We start from the raw sequence: 22,328 nt of genomic DNA, 5'->3' as shown, positions 1-22,328 counted from the left end.
AAATTTACATTTTCTACAAATGATTTTCACTTTTCTTAACACAGAAGAGTTTACATAAGTTTTAGTTTCTCCCAAAACTCTCTCAGAATGATAGACGAAGTACAATATTTATCAATGACTGTTGCCCCACAGTATATCTTAAATTTTGTCTTTCAAGAGAGCTTCTATGGAATGCTAGTCTTCATACACTTTAATTTATTTCACATACGGTATTTCAAAATACCACTTGGTTACTAAATGAATTCAATGATAACTTTGAAGTTACAGTGTTTCTTTCTGTAATTATGACATATTTAAAAAAACATAAGAACAACTAAAAAATAAATACAACAGCATCAATTGCTTTCTCAATAACTGCTACAGGCAGCTTTTAACTACATACTAGCTGACAAAGCAAAAATGGTAGTTTGTAGTATTTATCTAGTTTTATCCATCTGCATACAAATTATTTTTGTTGAAATGTACATTATGTATAATAATGTTAAATTTTTTACACAAATGAAAGACATCACATAGAGTATACAGCAACTAGATAAATAATAGTTAAAGAAAGAAGCAATGTTACTGAGAAAAGAGCTAAATGCAGTGTCACACAGTAGATCTTTGAGTATCTTGAAGCAGTTACAACTCAGGAATTAGCAGTATCTACAGATATAATAATATTCCATTAGGAATTTCCTGTGTTACAGCAGATATACATAACAGAAATAATGGAAGAATACAACTCACAACAATATACAGCAAGTATATGTCTTTTGTGCTTCTATCATTGCTAACAATATATTGTTAAACTCTACTCCAAGCACTCTACAGCACAAAAATTTTAAAAAAGATTACAACAGCAAAAAGTGCATGCTCCTTTGTAATTCTCAAATGTTCTATGTTTTGTGATTATTATTGCTAATAATTACATCTACAGCAGAAAATTACTGTACTTTACTTATATGTTTGCAATTTCATTTAGAAATTTTACACTGTGACATTGATATTTTGTTTCACACTCTTACACAAAAGTCTAAAAGTTGCTTGAAAGATAACAAATCTACTATGCATGAATCTCCTTTAATAATTAAATCAATTAATAAAATGACACGACGAGGAAGAATATGCATGTAATGTATCCTATTAGTTATTCAGGATTGTGGTAGGCATGGAAACAGGCAAAGGAAATGAGAAAGCAAACATAAGCTATTGCCAAGGTTGTAGCAGCAGTGCCTTAAGTGTAACTTACCTCCTTTCATCATCACACTCAAAAATAATTTAATATGGATATTGTGATCAAAACTGATACTATTTTTTTATACTGTGAGCACATCTTTCAAATTTTAAGCATGTGTAACTATAACTATTACTTCAAATGCTGCTGAACTTTATCTTGATGTACACTACAATAAAAGAAACTTCAATGTCATACATGAATGACAATAATATCATTTATGTGTCCTAAATTTTATGTTTTTATTTGTAATAACTAAATCTAAAACTTTAAAAATTCGCTTAGATGACCACTGAATTTTCTGTAGAGATTTTCAGCTTCTGTCACCTGCACAACTACTCATCATACCTGTAAGTTACAGCATATGGTGAAGGATCACTGATGCCATATCTGTTCTCCACCCGAATTCTGAATTTATAATCTTGGAATGGTTGCAAATTGTGAATGTCACAAGCACACCCAAGAATACCTAAAACAGATTGACAAACAAGTTTTAGTCTGCCACGTATGTTACCTGAGAATTAAAATTTTTGAAATTATGCAACTCTATATTTACTGAAATATTGAAAACAAATACAGAAATTGTATTCCAACATCTAGTAATTCCAAGAAGTATGCATCTATTTAAGAGTCAACTGATGTGTAAGTAATAATATCAGCAAGTAATGACTCTGTCAGTCATGCATTTTAAACTATATTGTATTTACTTGATCATCAGATTCATTACTTCGGGACTTATAATATTTGTCTAACTGAAACATTAATACAATCTGCAGGCAGATGCTGTTGTAAACTGGGAACACAAACAAAACAACAGCTCAGATAACAGTATGTACCATGACCATTGAGAAACAAATTTTTGTATGTATCACACTTTACTTTGCTTCTGCTAAATCACTTCATTTTGATGACAAGGAATGTTACAGTAAAACATAACTGTTTCAAAATATCATGATTCAGTATTACTCTAGTGTTTAACACATAATGATACTGGTTTAGATTGCACTGTGGTCTTGCCTTTCCTTCCTTACTCTGGAAATTTTTACCTTCACAGACAAAACATTTATTCAGGAAGCTGATGATAACCAGAAACTGAATTCTAGTGATCATTCCAAAAATAAGACTTTAAGTGTATATTCTTTCAGGGGAAGTTAAGAGTCTTATATCCGTGTTAAAAATATTATGATAGCAGAACATTTGCAATTGTGACCATAAACAAAGATCACTCTGTAGCTCCCCTTTTAATTGGCACATGAATGACAAAATGACAGATATCAAAATAAGAGACCAAGAAATAGAAAAGCAACTGAAATTGCTCAACAGAGGAAAGGCCACTGGATCTGATGGGATACCAGTTCAATACTACATCAGGTATGCAAAACAACTGTCTCTCTTCTAGCAGCAGATTACTGTAGATCTCTGGAGGAGTGAAGCATTCCAAATGATTGGAAAAAAGCATTGGTTATTCCCATTTTGAGAAACAGACATCAATCAGATGCATATACTATAGGCCTATACCTCTGACTTCGGTCTGTTGTAGAATTTTGGAACAAGTTTTATGCTAGCATATTATGACATGTTTGGAGGCCAAAAATCTTGTCTCAAAGCAACAAGTACTCGAAACTTAGCTTGCGCTCTTTGTTCATGATAGCAGTAGATACAGGCACCCACGGAGATGTCGTGACCCTTGATTTCGAAAATGCATTCGATGCAGTTACGTATGGGGGATTTACTCTTGGTGTAGGGAGAGGCAATTGAGGTCAACACAAACAAATGTAACATACTCATATTACGAATACATAGACAGAAAAACCCTTTATCGTATGGTTGTATGATTGCAGAACGATCACTGGAGGCTGTTACTTCCATAAATTATCTTGGAGAATGTGTACAGAGCAATCTGGAGTCAAATGACCACATAATCAAGGGCAAGGCAAGTGTGAGGTTGGTGTCACTGGAACCAACCACAGGAAATGTAGTCCATCAAGAAAGGAAATAGGTTACAAAACGCTAATTCAACCAATACTTGAATATTGCTCATCAGTCTGGGATCCATAGCAGAAGATCCAAAGAAGAGCAACACATTTCATAGCAGCTTCATTTAGTAACCACAAAAGCTTCAAGGAGATGCTCAGCAGATTTGAGAGGCAGATGCTGCAAGAGAGGCATTCTGCATCATGGTGTAGTCTACTGTTAAAGTTCCGAGAGCATATGTTCCTAGAAGAGTCAACCAAATGTACTACTTCCTCCTCATGAAAAGACCCTGAAGATAAAATTAGAGAGATGCAAGCCCACACAGAGGCTTATGGGTAATTGTTCTTTCCCTGAACCATTTGTGAGTTGAACAGGAAAATGGGGGAGTAACACTGGTATATGAAGTAGCCTCCCCCACACACCATAAGATGGCTTGCAGAGTATAGATGTACATGCAGGTGAAATTAGGAAAGGCTATGACTTCCACACAGCTGACTTATGAACGCTGTACAGACACACCTAACACATTTTCAGCTGTAGGAAAATTGCTGGCTATTCTCTTTTTTTGTCTGTTTACTGTTCAAAGTGATTTTTAAAAGGTGGTAACCAAATTAAATTGTGTATACACATTCTTCTCTATAGATCTGACCACTCTTGGGACATTTCAACTATCCAGACGTGTTACACAGTTTTCACACATCAGTCAAGAGAATTAAAAACATATTTAACTCCCAAATCATTATGATGTAACACTGACAAAATTCAAGTTACAATTCCCCCTCCCCCCTTAAAAGATGTGTTCTTATAATTTTCTAAATTTTGTTTAATATGTATTAATTAAATTATGAATGTAGTAATGTTCAGTTCATTGTTCTTTACGCAGCTGCATGGTTCAGAATAACTTCTTCCTATTTGTATCCTTACTGCTGTGCTGATAAAAACAGTGTTTTTTTCCTTACTTTCAACTGAATTTTAAATGATAAAAAGAGGCCTCTTACAAATTTGTGCTTTCTGGAAATGCTACAAATTCAGGCATCCCTTTGCTGGCAGTGATCTTTAATTTTTGCTGACGGTGTTTTTCATTCTTCAGATTCAAACTATTTAAATCCATTTATCATCTAATCTAGTAATTGCAATCAACTTGCTTCATTGTAAGTTTCTCCCTTGAAAGTATCTGTATTATATCAGTGGACAAATGCAATAAATCAAATTTATTTTTCTAATTTAGTTCCTTCGATATGGTCAACAACTACAAAAACACAATCAGTTTTTTAACTTTTTATTTAGATGTGAATGTTTGTTTTCCTGATTGAGGAGCTTTTTTGAGCTTTTTTTCAAAACTCAATAAAAGCAATAAACACAGTTTTTAATAAAATGAGTTTTTCTATTTTCACATAGATAGATATGTTTCAGCATTTCAATTTTTACATGATTACTACATCTCATGACATTAGTAAAGCATTTTATGGAAATGTATTAAAATTTAATTTTTATAACAGTATATTAAGGTGTGATTACTTCAGACTTTTTCAGAAGTTGATAAATGCTTATATTTATTGCTGTTATCAGTTGCACTGGCTTCTTTAATTCTGTGTATTTTTTCCACAACTAATTTTCTTATGTGCTGTAGTGTTTATTACATGTCTCCATTGTTGCAAAATGCATATTTTTGCTTGTATTATTATTCTACAGAATTTTTTAAATTTATCGTTTTTGACTTTATTGAGAATAAAAAATAAAAATACAGTGACATAATATAATGATGATGATTTATGGAGGAGGGTACTTAACATCAAGGTCATCAGCACCCCATAATATAACAATAGCAATGATAGTATTATGAAAAGGATAGTTGCTACTTAAGATATAGTGGAGATACTGAGTCGCAGATAGAGACAACAAAAGAACTGTCAAACGTAGCTTTCAACCAGACAGGTTTTCATCAGAATAGACAATGGATTTTCCATTATTTGAATAGCAATGAGCTGACTATTTTAACACAATCATCGAGCTTGTATCATTATCAATACCAGATGAAGAATGAAATGAATAATACAAAAAGTATTTCAAGTTACAATCACACTATTATTATCAACGTATTCCACTTACATTTATACATTATTTATCTAGGACATCTTTGTAAAACTCCTTTGCATCATCTGGAATTTCAAAATACTTTAGCAAGGCAGACACATCTTTTTTTCTTTTCTTTGATTGCCATATTGTGTTTTGGTAAAGGGCTAGCATAGTTTCTTTTGTCTCAGGATGTCAACTTGTGCTCGATCTCCAGAGAATATATCATTTACTAACACACTAATAATTTTCTTTGCTTTGTTGTGATTGCTGGCTTTTCATTTTGAATGGTAGCTTGGATTTTAATACTTTCTGTGCACTATATTTTAGATTTTTAACAGTCCAGCCTATGTTTAGAACTTTGAGAGTACTATGCTCTTCTAAAATATGATAATATTCTTTATGAGACAAGATGCTTTCTTTTTCTCTGTAAGACATCACAATTCTACCACTTGGTCTGGAGGCTTATAGCTATGGCCACGAACAGGGAAGAAGTGATGAATATTATTGAATTTTGTGCTCTTTTACAAGAACACTGTAAGCATAGCCATCATACAACTGTTTTTATTTTGGCTGCTGCAATAATCTGACAAGAGCTGTACAGTATTGGTGCTGTCATTTGGTTGTTTTTATGTAAGTCAGAAAGAAAGTCCTGCAAAGCTGTCTCCAACCAGGTGTAGAAAATGATGTTTTACTTTTTTTGCTCCTTAGCACAGATTACTATGCACGGACTGTATATCAATATTTGTCTAGCACAGAAAACCTTACTTATAGGCTTGGAATAAGCTGGTTCTGCTGCATGTCGAAACAAATCTTAATGACAGTTGGATTACCTTCCTTCATTATATCAGTATGAGGTATCCCAGATGATAGAATTGTTTCTAAAATATGTGCTTGTATCTTGATAAGGAGCATTGTTTCAGTCCTAAAATTTTTCTTTCTTCACAGAATCTCTTGAACATTTTACTGACTATGAGATCTGAAAGCAAATAAGCTCTCATAGCTTTCCCCCTTCCATGGTGGCTTCCTCTCTGCATTTATATTTTTATATCATTCTTAATGACAAAAGTTACCTCCTTATGATCCTTTCCTGACCTCCTTATGATCCTTTCCTGTTGTGTTGCCTTCTCTCCTTTCCTTTGGCAAAGTTCCTTACTCATGGAGCCTGCTTGTTAAATAGAGTAACTTATTCTCTGCCATGCCAGATACTCCTTGGAAACTGGCAGCACAAACAGGCACTACTTCACTGTTCCTTTTTCTGGTAGTATACTTCACTGTCACTGTTTTCTTCCTTTTTGCATTCTGAGTATCTACTACTCTGCACTGGAGTGAAGAAATATTAGGAAATTAACAGAAACTTATCTCGATCCATTTTATTTGATAATGTCTCGTGGTGATGAATGTGGGAAATATCTTTGTAGCAGAGTTCAGCAGCTTTGGATTCTTTCGCACATTTAGCTTCTGAAGCTGAAACCTCAAATCCGTGATTACATTTAATGACAGGTTCCCTTTAACACTTTTTTGCTTTGCATTTCAGGTCAATGTAATGTCTTCTTGAATCAGGATTTTCTCCCATTGGAACATTCCTTGACCTGTATGCCATTTTCAGAATCACAAGAATCATCACCCATTCTGCTTCTGCTTGCAGCACTTCTTTGTAGACGCAAATGAGAGCATCACAAGTAAATACTTGTCTAATAGTAAACTGCAAATATTCTAACAATGAAATCTGGTAGAAATACTATTTCCACCACTAAATATTATTACAACAATGATTAACACCACTTACATCAACCGGTATACTCCTTTATTGTTAACTGCTTGCTGCAGAAAGAGAGCTGAGGCACTAGAGGGTAATTATATTTCATTTGTCAACTTTTGCTGTAACTGTAAGAATGCATGTATCATGCTTTGCTGCAACACTGTGACATGGAGTATTCATACACACAGCAGCAGTTGACTTTTGCTAAAACTTGTTTAAGGAATTGTTGCAAAATGTCACCATTATGCCAATACTATTTCTGACTCAATTTTGAAATATTCTGCACATATCGAGTTTTGAAAAAAATGCTACTAAATTACTCTACTGATACTGTGTTAATTTCACTCTGTAGATCTTTTGTCTGTGAACTTTAATTTCATCTATTTTTTAAATACTAGTTGCATAGAGCTGTAGATGAGTTCTGATATATTCTTGTCAGTCTCTATACAAATAGATTTTGTTACACTGTTGACAATAGTTATCAGTAAAAACTGAGAAAAATATACTACACAGTACAGTAATGTGTTTTGAAAATAAGTCTTCCTACTAGAACTCCTTTCCTTCCCAAAGTTAAAAATCTTTTTATTCTGAAAACAGCCTTCTCCAATCATTGTCACTATTACCCTTGATAAATGACAATAAATTAAAAGAAATAGGTTCAGATCTTCCAGAATACTCAGTGTAATGTATTCTGAAGATTTTTGCTTTCAAAGATGCTTGTTAGTAAGAGAATTTTCTCTTTGATCTGCTTTGTTTTTATTGTAAATGCTATCTGCTTATTTTTCTGAATTTATTGGGATTTGAAGACTAGTTCACTTGACTGAATAATACCATTAATTTATAATATTAACAAAAGTATATGACATTAAATTTCACAAACCTGTTCTGGCAGTAAACCATTCTCCATCAGGTTGTTCACTCATTTCAACACGATATGTGACTGGCAATGTCGGACCTATGGGTATCGATGGTCGCCACGACAGTGTCAGTCTCCTGTCACTCATTCTACAAATAATGGGTTTATCTGGCAATGGAAGAGGTGCTGCAGAACTTTGATATTTATCAAAGTCAGTGTACAAGTAGCCCAGTGGACGCTTTGGATGTGTATCCAGTGCTGAAACAATTGTACAGTTTATAACAAACAAAATAATTTAAATCTCACTATACATTTACAAATCTGCAGTCTGTTACATAGAAAGGTTGTGCTCAGAAGCCTTCAGTAGAAATGACCCCAGATGGACTTGAGTAACTACTGCAGATGTCACACTTCATTACATTATCAGAGATCTGAGAGGCCACTAATAGTTGAGTCACTATCATCAGCTCTCCTAATAGCAGTCATTTGGAATTCTGCAAATGGGAATAATTCATTAAAAGGTATTCTAATTTCAGTGAGTCCTATTTCCATACTTACAGAATTTTCTTCCTTGATGCACACCTTCATTATCATTTACCTTCTTTTCATTAATTCACTTCCAAATACTTTCCACTGTGCTATAGCTGTTTTCACCTTAGCGTTTCCCAAGTCTGACACCTTTCTACACCCTGTTATGTGCAGTTTTTATATTGGTTTCTAACAGTGAAATGGATAATAATAGCCATTCATAAGCTATGATGGCTCTTGATTATGGATAGGCATATTAACAAGGACTGGGATGTAGTAACAAATCTTAAAAATATTTGTTCTTTTCCTAAAACCCACTAATTATACACAAGAAAGTACACTGTTTTGTTCTTAAGATCAAACTGAGATGAGAACTTTTAGTGAGTGGAGGGAGTAAATAGAATAAGAAGTACAGGAACGAGAGGAGGAGGAGCAAGAGCTAAGAGAAGGAGGGGACAGTCAGGGAAAGAGCTAAGAATACAGAATTAAAGGAAGCTCAGACTGGTGCAAATAGGGGCAGTAGAGTGAGGCACATAATAGTATAAGTGATAGGGTTGAGAGACAAGTGGAAGACCATAGTGGAGGAGATTGGAAGGGTGTAAAGAATGATAATATTCATTTCAGGTGCAGATGAAAGGAATGTGAAGCTCATAGAGGATGTGATTTGGCTAGAGGATGTGATTTGGCTGTTTTCTTGAAGAATGATATTGTATTGTAAGGGAAGTAGGGAGTAGGCCTTCATGGTTAAGTAGTGTGTGGGTGGAGTATTAACAGTATGGTGTGGTTGATATACTTGCGAACAAAATTTTGGCATTAGATCCCATCTGTGAAAGTCTGTTCATTCAATTTTAATTTTTCATGCCTGGATTAATCATGAATTTGTAATTTAATGTCTAACTAGAGACTGGTCAGATTTGTCATGCTGAAACACATTTTGATTTTTTTACCTGTGTTAGTTATTTGTGAAAAAGGTCTGCACACAAAACTGTAGCTGTCGACATGCACTAAAAGTCACCTACATAAAATCACAAAAATGGCTGTTTTTCTTGCTTGATTCTTGCAGTGAAGGGTGACCACCCATGGAAATCATGAATCACAAGCTATTGGTATGGTGAGCATTTCGTGCATGTTAGGGAAGTGCAGCGATCTTAGTGCAGCATTTGCTAAAGAGGAACATCATTGCAAGGTTTTGGTGAAAAAGGGAAGCTAATATTTATTTCTTTGGGATGCGCGTTCTTTGGATTTCTGGTACATATTTAAAAAGGTATTATCCTGATGCTAATTTGAGTTGTGAAAGATATTCTGCACATTTACATCTATACTGCAGAAGCCACTTTATGCTGAACATTCAGTCTGCCCTCACATATGATGGCAAACCCCGTAAATGTTTTGCTGCTTGCTGTGGAGATGTACAACAGATGCCAAATGAAGATACAAACAGAAAACATGTGTAAAGACTATGTGATGTGTGAAATGGTAGTTAAGCTTCTGCACAAGCATGTAAATAATGCAGACATGTGGCTAGAAATTACTAAAACATTTGATATTGCGTGTTGCAAATCCACAAACAATGAAGAAACGGAAGAAAGTTGTATCTGTGAAGACTCTTCAAGTGATACTGCCAACGTATAATTATCAATTATCTCCAAAAGCAACACCAGGAACTGAAATTACCCTATCAGCCAAAGAAAAAGCAGTGATGTATTGGCTCAATGAAAGTGGTAAGAAATGCCTGTGTTAATACTGCTCGAAATAAATATCACTTTCTCTGTTCTGAATGTTAATTGTATAGATGGAAAAAGGAAGTTGCTGGATGACACAAGAGATGATTGGATTTTGAGTTAAATGCATGTTTTATGAGCTATTTATCAAAGCCAGACAAAAATCATTTAGTGTCAGTGATATAACTTTATGTGATTGGCCATTAGATATTGCCATCACAATAGGTGCTGCAGAATTTACAACTTCTCAAAGTTTGATCAGTCACTTCAAAAGCTCACATAAAATTGTGGCACGAAAAATAACAAAATTTGTATTGAGAAACAGATAAGTAAATGAAGTGATTCAAACAGATCAGTAAATGAAGTGATTCGAACAGATTTGTAAATGAAGTGATTCAAACAAACATGATAGAACCTTTTACTACGAATGTGAAGCATAAGATCACTAGTTTTAGTGAATCTTACATTTACAATGCATATCAGTCTAGTTTTCAAAAAGAAATGTGTGCTAAGAGAAGACTGTCATTCAAAGGGGAAAAACATACAGAGGCGACTGCACAGTCCATGACTGCACCCGCACACTCATATAAAAAAGAAGTGTGTGCCAAGAGAAAACTGTCATTCAAAGGGGAGAAACATATAGAGGTGACTGCGCAGTCCATGACTGCACCCGCACACTCATACACTCTTGCCCATAATTAGTCTGGATGGTTCACTGCTGCTTGAACTGTATGTGTTTTCAAGGATCAATTGAATGTTTTGGACCACTTGTCAAAAGAACAATGTTCTACACAGACAATCTTGTGGTAGATGCATCGAGGGCAGGAAAAATAGGAAATGAAACATTATGGGTTCATGCATCGTGCTTTCTTCTGTTCTGTGGCAACAAGTCTCTTCTCCTTCTAGATTCATGGTCAGTTAACAAAAGTTCTGATCCATTGAAAGCTGTATTTTGAGCTCACCCTGACAAAGAAGTAGAGATGCTTCAGATTACACCTGGCATCATGACTGTAATTGAACTGTTAGACAGAGAATTTTTATGTCAGTGGAAAACATTTTACAGAAAACTTAACAGAGAAAATTATTGTGTGCAGATCACTGCTGTTTCTGGTCTGCCACTGTGACAACATTCTCATGCTGCAATAAGACAGGGGATCTGGGTAAAGAGACCAACAAAGGAATTGTACAAACAGGCAGAGACAATTACAGACAATATCAGAAAAAGAAGGGCAAAATTCTATGGGCACATTCGTAGGGTGAATGAAAATAGGCTGACCAAGAAGATTTTTAACATAGTGGTGATGAATAAGGTGAAAACTAACTGGGTAAAGGAAACCATGGAAGACCTCAAAAATCTAAACATCTCCACAGAAGAAATATCAAACAGAGGAAAATACAGAGAAAAAATCAACAAACAGAAATTTGAAGAAACACCAAAAGAGAAGAAATCAGGAAAGAAGTGGACAGAAGAGAGGAAGAAGAAACACAGTGAATTTATGAGAGGTTTTTGGGAAGAGAAAAGAAAGAGACAGAAAAAAGTGCCATAAATTTGAAATGTACCAATTTATGTACCATATTGTCATTGTGAATATTGATTGTGTTTTAACACTCTCCTTAATGGGGAATTAACGATAATAATAATAATAATAATATATTATCAGTTTTCCTGTACATGGTTTCAAAATATGATTAAATATGTGTGACAATCCTTGAAATATACTTATATTAGGCCTCACCCTGTTTTACCTTAGGATGTCTAATAATGTCTGTAGCTCGTAGGACTGTCATACATTGTCATTACCTGTATGTTCTTGGTGCACAAAAATGTATGTTTATTGTTTCAATATTTTGCATTTTTGCAGTGGTTACAACAAATAAAATTAATTTTGACATGTTCTAAACCATGTATTTAATTGTGTCTATTCCATAGCAATTTGGAAAGAATTCTGTAGATACATATCAGTTGTACTTCTCAATGATTTTAATTACCCTACAATCGCTGTGACTGGGTGAATCAGCTCTCTCATTATTGTGCCAAGAAAGCAGCACATAGATAACATCACCTTGTCCCAAGATGGCACTGGAATATCGTAGCAAAAAAGAGGCCAAGGCTGTGCAATAGGCAGTTACAAGCACTGAAACCATGCGGCAAATGTCTTACTTCATAAAGTTTTTGTAATGACTTTCAGGTTGTTCTCACAGCTAAAATATTGTGAAAGGACTTTTTTCAATATTAACTCACAGTGGTAGAAAAAGCAACACAGATTTCGACATGATAAGTGTGACCATTCCTTTGTAAGTGAAAATTATGTTGGACTACTTGATGTATATATTTGAATTTTTTGCTAGGAACCTCAAGTTATTTCTCAACATGTGCAGAAGTTATGTGCCCTAGTGTTATCTATATATTTATATCTTGATGTCTACAATTGCATAACAATTTTAACTCATATTGAAAGATGGGACAGAGCATTCAAAAAATTGTAATTATCTGTTTTCTCTAATATTATAGATGGACCAATAAAATACTAGCTAAACTTCACTGAAGACCAGCACTGCAAGATGTAAGGTTCACATTTCTGACAGACCAGCTTCTTACTACACTTTTCTATTTTACATATACTCCAAGATTACATGTTTTATGTTACTGATTATGATCATTGATGATGTACATAAGCAAATTGATTCACTCTTTTCCATTTATACAGTTAATTCTGCAGGTATGGTTTCAAAGGCTCAAGATTTCAAATTAGTATAGCATATATCTGCACAGCATTTTAATGAGACTTAATGTTCAGCTCAATTTTGTTAACACCTTCATTGTGCTATTACATAATACAATGTGTCTTCTACAACAACATCCCACTAAAGGCTTCTTATAGTATAAATATTCTTGGAGATGTTTAAAAAGATTACACTGACAATTTTAATAACAAATGGCTTTAAAAATTTAAGCTGCCTATTTGGCAAATAGAAATATGTTGTCTAGCTTTTTGAACTGACTGTAAAGGTTCTAAAATAAACTCCTGATAGAGAGCTACAACAAAACTCTTTCTGTTCCTTATAGATTGTCTTCATAATGACAGAAAAATACCACTTACAATCAAATGCAAGTTCCGCTTCACAGCTTGCTTCACCATGGGGGTTGAAAATTTTAAGACGGTAGCGTCCTATGTCAACAGGATCAACAGAGTCTATAATAAGTCTCAGGAGTCCAGAACCTTCTCGCTCCATTCTAATGCGGTCACTTGGAAATAGACGCTCATTGTTGCGATACCATTCAAAATCAGGTTCTGGAATGCCAGCAGCACATGCAGTAAACTTTGCTGTCATGCCTTTGTATACTTCAGTGTCACCTATTTTCTTCATGAAAGAAGGTGGTTCTGTTCTCTGTGTTTCTCCACTAGAATATAAAGTATTTTACAAAGTTAGTGATACACATATCATCATAGGTGAAGAATTACCTGAAAATATCAACACAATCATCATATAAAAGATCACCTTAGGAGTGCAACTACTTAACTACCATAAAGGGAATTATCAGAAGAGGAGATGCTGAGCTGCATACAGGCACAACAAAGAGAATGTTAGCAGGTAAGCTTTCAGGCAAAAAGTCCTTCATTGGAAGTAGACATACACTCAGCAGCCAGAGACTGTGGTCTCGTGTGTGTGTGTGTGTGTGTGTGTGTGTGTGTGTGTGTGTGTGTGTGTGCGCGTGCGTGCGTGCGTGGGTGTGTGGGCGCATGTGCGCATGCATGGGTGCATGTGTGTGTGCATTATTCCATCCAGGATTTTCCATTGTTTAATTATCAGAAGGGGAAACACAGGTGTAAAAATAGTGAGGGAAACACTAACATTGAAAACCGACAAAATTATTGAGACTGTCATGGCCACTTGTTGACACATTGCCTGCTGACTTCTGTCTCAGGTTCTTCTGTTGGTATCTGTATGACAATTTTTCTGATGTTTTGCCAATATGATTGGCATTGTTGAAGCTTCACCCTTTACTGTTGGTGGCAGACTGGACTCTAGCCCATGCCCAATTTCTGAGGGCTTCTCCCCAGTCATTTCCACTGACTCGGAATGGTCATTTACCACAGTATGAGAACCCAATCCATTCAGCTTGGGGCTTTCCTGCTTCCTATTGAAGCTGTTGTCATGTTTGAGGACTTGTGTGGCTTCCTCAAATAAGCAATGATGATAGCTCTTCTCCACAGCATGTCAGCGAATTTTATTTTGGCGATGTTATAATGCAGATCTCCATAAGTTTAACATTGTTAACAACATTCACATAGGAGAGTTTTAAAACAAAGGTTTTTGAATAAGTACTAGTCCAAAAATTCAGCTCATAAGTCTGTCGTCTTGTATACATTCTCTACTGCTCAATGACTTGTTTATTCAGTGAGCAGTGGTTTATTTTCATGTAAATGTTTATTTTTCATCCAGTTTTCCACTGTTTTTATGTATACAGTATAGTGTTTCCTTATAATTAGAGAGTAGATTATTGCATGTGGGGATATATGCAATGTGTCAAGCAAATGAAAGTCCAGGATAGAATAAATAACAACAATGTGAAGAGGCTAGATTGCTATGCTAGAATAAATAACAATAATATCATGAAGAGGATAGACTGCTATGCTCCACACAGGGAGGTGCTAAGTCACATACAGGCACACACGGCCACTGTCTCCATCTCAGACCACACCAGCCAGAGACAGTCGCCATTTTTGTGTGAGTTGTGCTTATGTGAATGTGTGTTTATGTTTTCTATTTTTGGAGAAGGTTTTTTTGTCTAAAAGCTTAAATGTTTAGCAGTCTTTTCATTGTGCCTGTCTGTGAATTAACACATCCTCTAAGTAGTCAGTAGCAATCTAACCTTTTCATAAAACTGTTGGGTGCAATATTTTAAAATCTATACTTTTAAGGGCTTATCATTTCTTATCAATGCACAAATTGCAAATTTTACCAAATTTGTCTCATTTTCATAGAGAACATGGAAACAGGCATTGTGTATGAAAGGAAACTAGCTACAAAATGCCCTTGATGTGGACGCAAGAGTGAGCTACTGCCATATTTAGTTATATGAAAAGAACCTGTTCAAAACTGGAAAAAGTTTTGGCAAATGGAAGGAAGTCATTTATTCCACAGAATTTGGACACACATTTAGAAGTATATAGACACAGGCACAAATAATAACAGCCAGCAACAAAAACTGTTGATGGTAGAAATTTCTAACTGTCTAGCTCTGTAAGGAGTTCCTATTTTGCCTTGGTTTGTTCCTTTTAGGTGTAAAACTGATGTAATTTTAGTGCATATTTCTGTAACTTCTAGTTCATAAATGCATGCACACTTTGATTGTTTTTAGTGCATATCAATCTGGCACATACTGATAGCCTACAATTTAAACCCTTCCAGAGAACAATGTTACATTAACAAACAAATAACAAATAAAATAGTCATGTGCATTGTTATCTTAGGAATCCACAAATAAATTTTTTTCAGCTGAAAATTCAATTTAAAAAACTATTAAAACTACAAGCAGACAGAATGATTCACCACTATTGATCTCCAGGAGATAATATTTCTGAAGTTAAATGCCTTTGTTTCCTGTCACTCACAGTAAATAGATCTCTCTCAACCCTTTTACAATTTTCCCCAATCAGCCCCTTCTTCCTAGATAAAAAAAAGGCAAATATAAGCTCTGAAATTTAGAATTACTGTCTTCCAGCTCTGAAAGCTAGGGCAAATCTTTTCTATTTTAAATGTTCCTATTATTTGTAGTGGGGATTTCACTTTGTGAAAGTAAGTATAGGGTTACCACTTTGCCACCTCTTAATGTTAATAGAATCTTCTAGCAGGTAATTCATAAATTATAAGTGTTGTTAAATGCTTACATCTTCTCGACTACATCCAAATTTGCTTCACATGAGTCTTCACCATCTCTGTTTATTGCCTTGCATTTGTATCGGCCAGAGTCAGTAGGCTGACAATCTTTCACAAACAGACAACACGTTTCACCATCCCTTTTAATTTTATATTTATCTGATTCTTGGATTGGTTTATCATTAAAATACCATGTAATATCTGGTTTAGGAATACCTGTAACCCGTGCAGGAAATCTCGCATCAAACGTTGGTCTCTGCAATGTAAAAGTAAAACAATTTTAATTTTCAAAGGAATAACATGCAAAAAAATTATCAAGGTAATAAGTTCACGAATGGTAATTATGAACAGCCTCCCAGAGCATCACTTATGATGAAATCACAGAAATGCAATGCAGAAATGATCTATTTCTTAAAATAGGACTTGTAAATTAAGAATCTAAATAATGAAATTTATCTGGGAGTGAAAACTTATAACAATAGTATAGTTAGTTCACTTTCTTTAAAGAAATATTCATGGTATACTGTGTATGCAAGCCACATGAATGTGAAATTTTCATTGAGCTAAACGTTGTTTGTTTCAATATTGGTTGTGTGTTTGTTGCTGTGTTTTTCAGTCCGAAGACTGGTTTGATGCAACTCTCCATGCTACTCTATCCTGTGCTAGGCTCTTTATCTCTGAATAACTACTGAAACCCACATCCATTTTCCCACTTACTATATTCATCTCCTGGTCTCCCTCTACAATTTTTACTCCCTACACTTCCCTCCAACAATAAACTGATGATTCCTTTATTTCTCAGAATGTGTTGTATCAACTGATCCCCTTTTCAATCAAGTAATGCCACAAAATTTATTTCTTCCCCAACTGCAGTCAGTGCTCTCTCATAAGTTACACATTCTATCCATCTAATCTTCAGCCCCCTTGTTGCATCCCATTTCAAAGGCTTCCTGTTGCTTCTTATCTGAACTGATTATTGTGCACATTTCACTTCCACACAATTCTTCATTCCAGACAAATACCTCCAGAAAAGACTTCTTAACACTCAAATTTATGTTCAGTGTTAACAAATTCCTCCTCTTCACAAACACTTTTCTTGCCAGTACCAGTCTACAATTTATATCCTCTCTACTTTGGCCACCATCAGTGTTATTTTACCGCCCAAATAACAAAACTCATCACTTAGTTTTAGTGCCTCATTTCCTAATCTAATACCCTCAGCACAGTCATTTGACAAAAGTCCATTACACTTATTTTGCTTTTGTTGATGTTCATCATATCTTCCTCTTAAACTGCTCTTCCAAGTTCGTTGCTGTCTCTAACAGAATTACAAAGTCATCATCAAACTTCTAAATTTTTTATTTCTAAAAGTGGATGATGACGCATGGTCTGCACTGTGTCATAAACTGGTTCTGTAATACATACTTCTGTTCAGCCTGTCTGGTCTCTCTGTACCTGGCTTGTGGTAACTGGCCCATCACATCACCCTACTAATATGATGCCCCCCACCTCTTACCCATGCTCAATTGCATGTAGAAACAAGTGTGTAAAACCCATGTATGATGCACAATTAGATTAAAAAGAAATAGTGAACAAGGAAAAAGGAATGTTTCCCAAAAACTTGTTTGATCACCAGTAAACTAGTTCTCAAAGATAAACATGTCTGCCCATCTCTAATTCCCTTTCAAATGCTTCATTGCTGTATTTTTACATTTTTTCATTAATTAAATTCAGTATCCAGAGTTATTCTGTTAGTATTGAATGGACATCTTCATATTTATGAATTTTCACTTTGTGCACAGTTGTCATGAATATTGTTCACTCTTTCATACCAAGATGTTGGTTTATGACCAGAACTGCTAGTAATAACAAATGAATACATTGCAACTCTGTGTAATGCATTTCTTAAAACACATTACTGCTGTTGGCAATTGTCTGAAGAATATGTTTCAAAATTTAATAGTCACTTTTGCCACATCCACTATAGAGCTCATATCTAGTAACATTTGATTTAATCTCTTGTGGCCATTTTGGAGTAAACACTTCTGAAATAGTAAGCTGTTTAAGTTCATAATACACTAGTGGCAGAAGAAGCAGAACTTTCATCGTGCCACAGCCTAGTAGATAATAGAATGTGATTACTTGATGTCATGCACTCAAAAACAAAGTTCCCACCACATTTTATGTAAATTTTGCTTACACTTCTTGTAAGTTAAAAAATATAAAAATGGCACAATACTTTTTAACCAATGCTAAAACAGTGGCATCGTTGTAAGGTCTTTCTTCTAAGAAAACAGTGTTACTTTAAAATCTCCTCTTTTCTTGGTAGATGATATGACCTGTTGTCTTCTAATACCATATAACAAAACCTGTCTCTTTACATTTCAAGCAGGATTTTGCAGTCTGGTTATCTTCTTGTGGTGTACACTCAAAATAAAGCAGCATCTGTTGTCATTGTGATATGAAATAATGGGACAAAATAACTAAACAAAATTTCTATGCAAGTTAATGAGTCAAATTTCACTATTTCTGCATCCTAGAAATGTCATCACTTACATTTCAGTGCAAACTGGTCAGTGGGCTGCAACATAACCAATGCAACTTTCTGAGATACACTCAAAGCTGCTTTGTTTCAAGTGCCAGAAGTAAATTAAAAGTTCTTAAAATATAGGTAAAACTGTGTAGTCGACTTTGAAACAATTAGACAGCGGCATTTTGTTGAACTGCACGAAATATAACTGGTTATTAATAGTAAGTACAACAATAAAAAAATATGTCTCGTAATTACCTGTTGGAGATCTGTGAATCGCTGAGTGAAATTTGGCTTTTTATAGATCTTTCTAATTGTTGCAGTGCCTGTAGTTTCATCTTCACCCAAAGGATTTACTAGTTTGCATGTATATTTACCACTATCATCAAGGGATGCTGGATTTATTTCCAAACCAACCTATGCAGATCAAAGAATGCACTAAATATGTGTATGTATTAATCATCATCTATATTATAAAGGCTGATCAAAAAGTTTCCATTTGAGGGCATTGCTGCAGCATATATACAATGTACTGCAGTTCCAATACAGGTATATAAGCAATGACACTTAGCCACGGGATAAGTGTGGTGTTCGTGTCTTCCTGATGAGCATGCACTTAATGCGGAAATGTGAACTATGGCGACGTTATAACCAAATTGGGTGAAACAGGACCAACAGGCTGTTCTCTTTACTTGGCTGAAGAAAGACAAATAGTTGAAGACATCCATCAGAGAATGAAGAATGGGTATGGGGCAGCATGTCTGTCAAAAACACCACCATTGTGGAATGGTGCAACAGGGGAGTTGCTGCTTCATAATAATGCAAGTCTCCATATCAAAAATGTAATGCAGAAGTCACACAAACCCAAGAAAGAGACACTTGAGTGCCTGGTCTAAGGTCCTGATCTCTCCCTGGATGATTATCATGCATTCCGTTCCTTAAAAGAAGCCTTGAAGTGTCAATCATTCCTGTCAGATGAGAATGTGCAGCAGACAGTTACAGACTTCTTCACACAACAGGACATAGTGTTTTACCAAACAGGTGTCTTCAAACTAGTTCATCGATGGGATGATTATCTCAATGCTCAATCCAGTTTTGCCTAATTGGTATACTGATTCTGGACTGCATGGCCTTCAAATGAAAACTTCTTGAATGCACCTTATAAATGTACCACATACACAGTACATGACCATTTATAATCTTGTTAAGGTGCCAGTTCTTTACATGCTGGTCACTCAAATGGCCTTTTGTTAATTTTTATAAAGATAGCATATCAATATAAGAGCTCTGCACTTAGAAAACTGGATTTACACATGAATATTATTAAATAATTATTCCGTATAACATAATGCTTCTGGTCGCTTACCTTTCTTCTAATGACAGCTACAACTTTAAGAGCAGCAACATATAATTTCTGAAGATTTATACAGATACTTTACATTGATTTGAAACTTAGAGCCCTATAATATCAAAAGTTTAATAGTGGTTTTAATGACAGGTGTTAATACTTGATACTAAAAATCAGTGGCAGCCAATAATTATCCCATTAGTATTATACAGTCCTACCTTTATTACAAAGTGTTCAGCATTCTATGTCACCATTAGTTGTCTCTCAATACCTCAAAAGCAATTTATTCTGGATGCATCGCTCCTGCAGTCTTCTGATAACATTTACAACAAAATTTCACCTTTGCTTGGAGTTCCTGAAACCTGATTTCATATTTTGTCAGATTCATTTCATTTTATCTCATGTTGTAGCATCAGGTTTCAAATGCACCTGACATGAATTTTTTGGGTTCAGTTTTCTCCATATTTCATTTCATATATCGTTCTTCCAGTTGCAGGGATTCACAACCTTGCTAACACTGTCTCTCTCCCATCCTGCCATCACAAACCCAGAACACTGTCTATCCTATGAAGTGTCACTGCAGTCTATGGTGCCAGTGAACTTAAATTGAAAGTGATTTGTATTATCAGTAACAGTAGATTATTTTTGTTACTAGCTAGTTTTATAATGGAAAAAATAAAAGGTATTTACATGACATGGGCTATAAATTGAAGGTAACAGCATATGTAGAAGAACATGGAAACAGAACAACTGAGTGGTATTTCGGACCTCCACCAACAGAAAAAGCCATTGGCAATTGGTGGGCTAGTAAAGAAGAACTGAAAGAAATGAGGATGACTAAATATGAAAATAGAGGACTGAATGCAAAATGGCCAAAACTAGAAGAAGATGTATTGAAATGGATTCAAGGACACTGTCAAAATAGCTTTGAAATTAATACAAAAATGATTCAAATACATGCTCGTAAGCTAGTGCTACAGTGGAATTTAACAGACTAAGGGTGGAGTTGGTTGGTGCTACAGGTTTATGAAGCGTCACTGATTTAGTATGCCAACCAAAACCAAAATATCTCAGAAAATGTCACAAGAGTATGAAGAGAAAATATTATATTTCCAGCACTTTATTATTCAATATAGAAAGAAAACCAGTTTGGAACTAAGCCAAGTATAGAATATGGACAAAAGTCCTCTGACATTTGATGTGCCGAGTAATAGAGCTATTGCCATGAAAGGTGCTAAAACTGTAACTATAAAAAAAAAGTGGACATGAGAAAATGCACTACAATGCTGTCCTTTCATGTTGGGCCAGTTATCATTTTCAAGCACAAAACAATACCAAATCCTTCAGAAATACTGCCAGGTGATGTTGTTCATGTACATGATAAGGGTTGGATGGATGAGGCTGGAATGAAATTATGGATTAACAGAGTGTGGGGGAGAAGTAAAGGTGCTTTATTGAAAAAGAGTTCTCTTCTTGTGCTAGCTCAATTTAATAGTTATATCAAAAATTCTGTGAAAGAGAAACTGAGACAGGGAAACATAGAGCTTGCTGTTAAAACTGAGACAGGGAAACGTAAAGCTTGCTGTTATTCTGGGATGACTTACTTCACACTTGCAAACTCTTGATCTCATGATAAATAAACCATTTAAAGCGTCTATGAGAGAGGAATGGAACAAATGGATGACGGATGAAACTCGACATGAATTCACACTGAAGGGAGCTTTAAAACGATCTACCATCAAACAAGTGTGTCAGTGGATAACACAGTCGTGATCTAGAGTGAGAAAAGAGATTATTGTCAAATCTTTCAGGAAGTGAGGCATAAGTAATGCTCTCAATGACCATTTTATATATGGAGAGGAAAACAATGATGACAAAGAAGAAGAAGAAAGTTCAGGGATTTCAAAGGTCAGTTCAGTTTTATATAAAAAAAAATAAAAATAAAAAAAATTGCAAGGATTTACAATCTAATAATAAAAATGGTAAAAAATGTTATTTAAAAAATGCTTAAAAATTAAGTTGCATCTTCAGAGTTGCTACTAGTTTCCCCAAATGAAATTTCTTGATATTTTCCTGATTTCCAGACAAGTTTTAGCACTTTTCCCTGACACGTTTGAGGTCTCAAGGGTGAATAAAGACTTTTGTTGACAAAAAATTAGAGGGACTCTTGTATAAATGAAAGATGTAGAAAACTAAAATGGAGTGAAGAGAGGGATAACTACTGTGAAGAAATTCTGAGCTCAAAGAAATCAATGTAAATTAAGCCCATATGGGTGCCGAGAAGCAAGGACATGTTGTAGCACGAGTTCTGAGAAACTGGTGTCTGGTGGAAGAATCCTGATGGCATGTGTGGTGCAACAGGCACCAAGGTCATAGCTGTCATGCTGTAGCACATCCTCTGCAACAGGATATTGTGTTGCCAGTTGCCCTCTGCCTA

The 22,328-nt window shown here is 35.0% G+C and overlaps 1 protein-coding gene across 3 annotated transcripts in view; it reads right to left on the bottom strand.

Moving 5' to 3' along the window:
* LOC124774939 (obscurin) overlaps positions 1 to 22,328 on the bottom strand; it is a 694,794-nt gene that overhangs the window by 147,589 nt on the left and 524,877 nt on the right. For all 3 annotated transcript variants that reach the window (XM_047249630.1, XM_047249632.1, XM_047249631.1), the window contains 5 exons: positions 18,802 to 18,960; positions 16,025 to 16,269; positions 13,232 to 13,533; positions 7,906 to 8,139; positions 1,565 to 1,685 (listed from right to left, as the gene is read on the bottom strand). In XM_047249630.1, the coding sequence (XP_047105586.1) occupies positions 1,565 to 1,685; positions 7,906 to 8,139; positions 13,232 to 13,533; positions 16,025 to 16,269; positions 18,802 to 18,960 (1,061 nt within the window). The remainder of the gene's footprint in view (positions 1 to 1,564; positions 1,686 to 7,905; positions 8,140 to 13,231; positions 13,534 to 16,024; positions 16,270 to 18,801; positions 18,961 to 22,328) is intronic.

The sequence above is a fragment of the Schistocerca piceifrons genome, chromosome 2 (assembly GCF_021461385.2).
Source record: "Schistocerca piceifrons isolate TAMUIC-IGC-003096 chromosome 2, iqSchPice1.1, whole genome shotgun sequence".
Taxonomy (NCBI): domain Eukaryota; kingdom Metazoa; phylum Arthropoda; class Insecta; order Orthoptera; family Acrididae; genus Schistocerca; species Schistocerca piceifrons.
The sequence above is the reverse complement of the archived record's forward strand: the minus strand, read 5'-3'. Positions and strand labels throughout refer to the sequence as shown.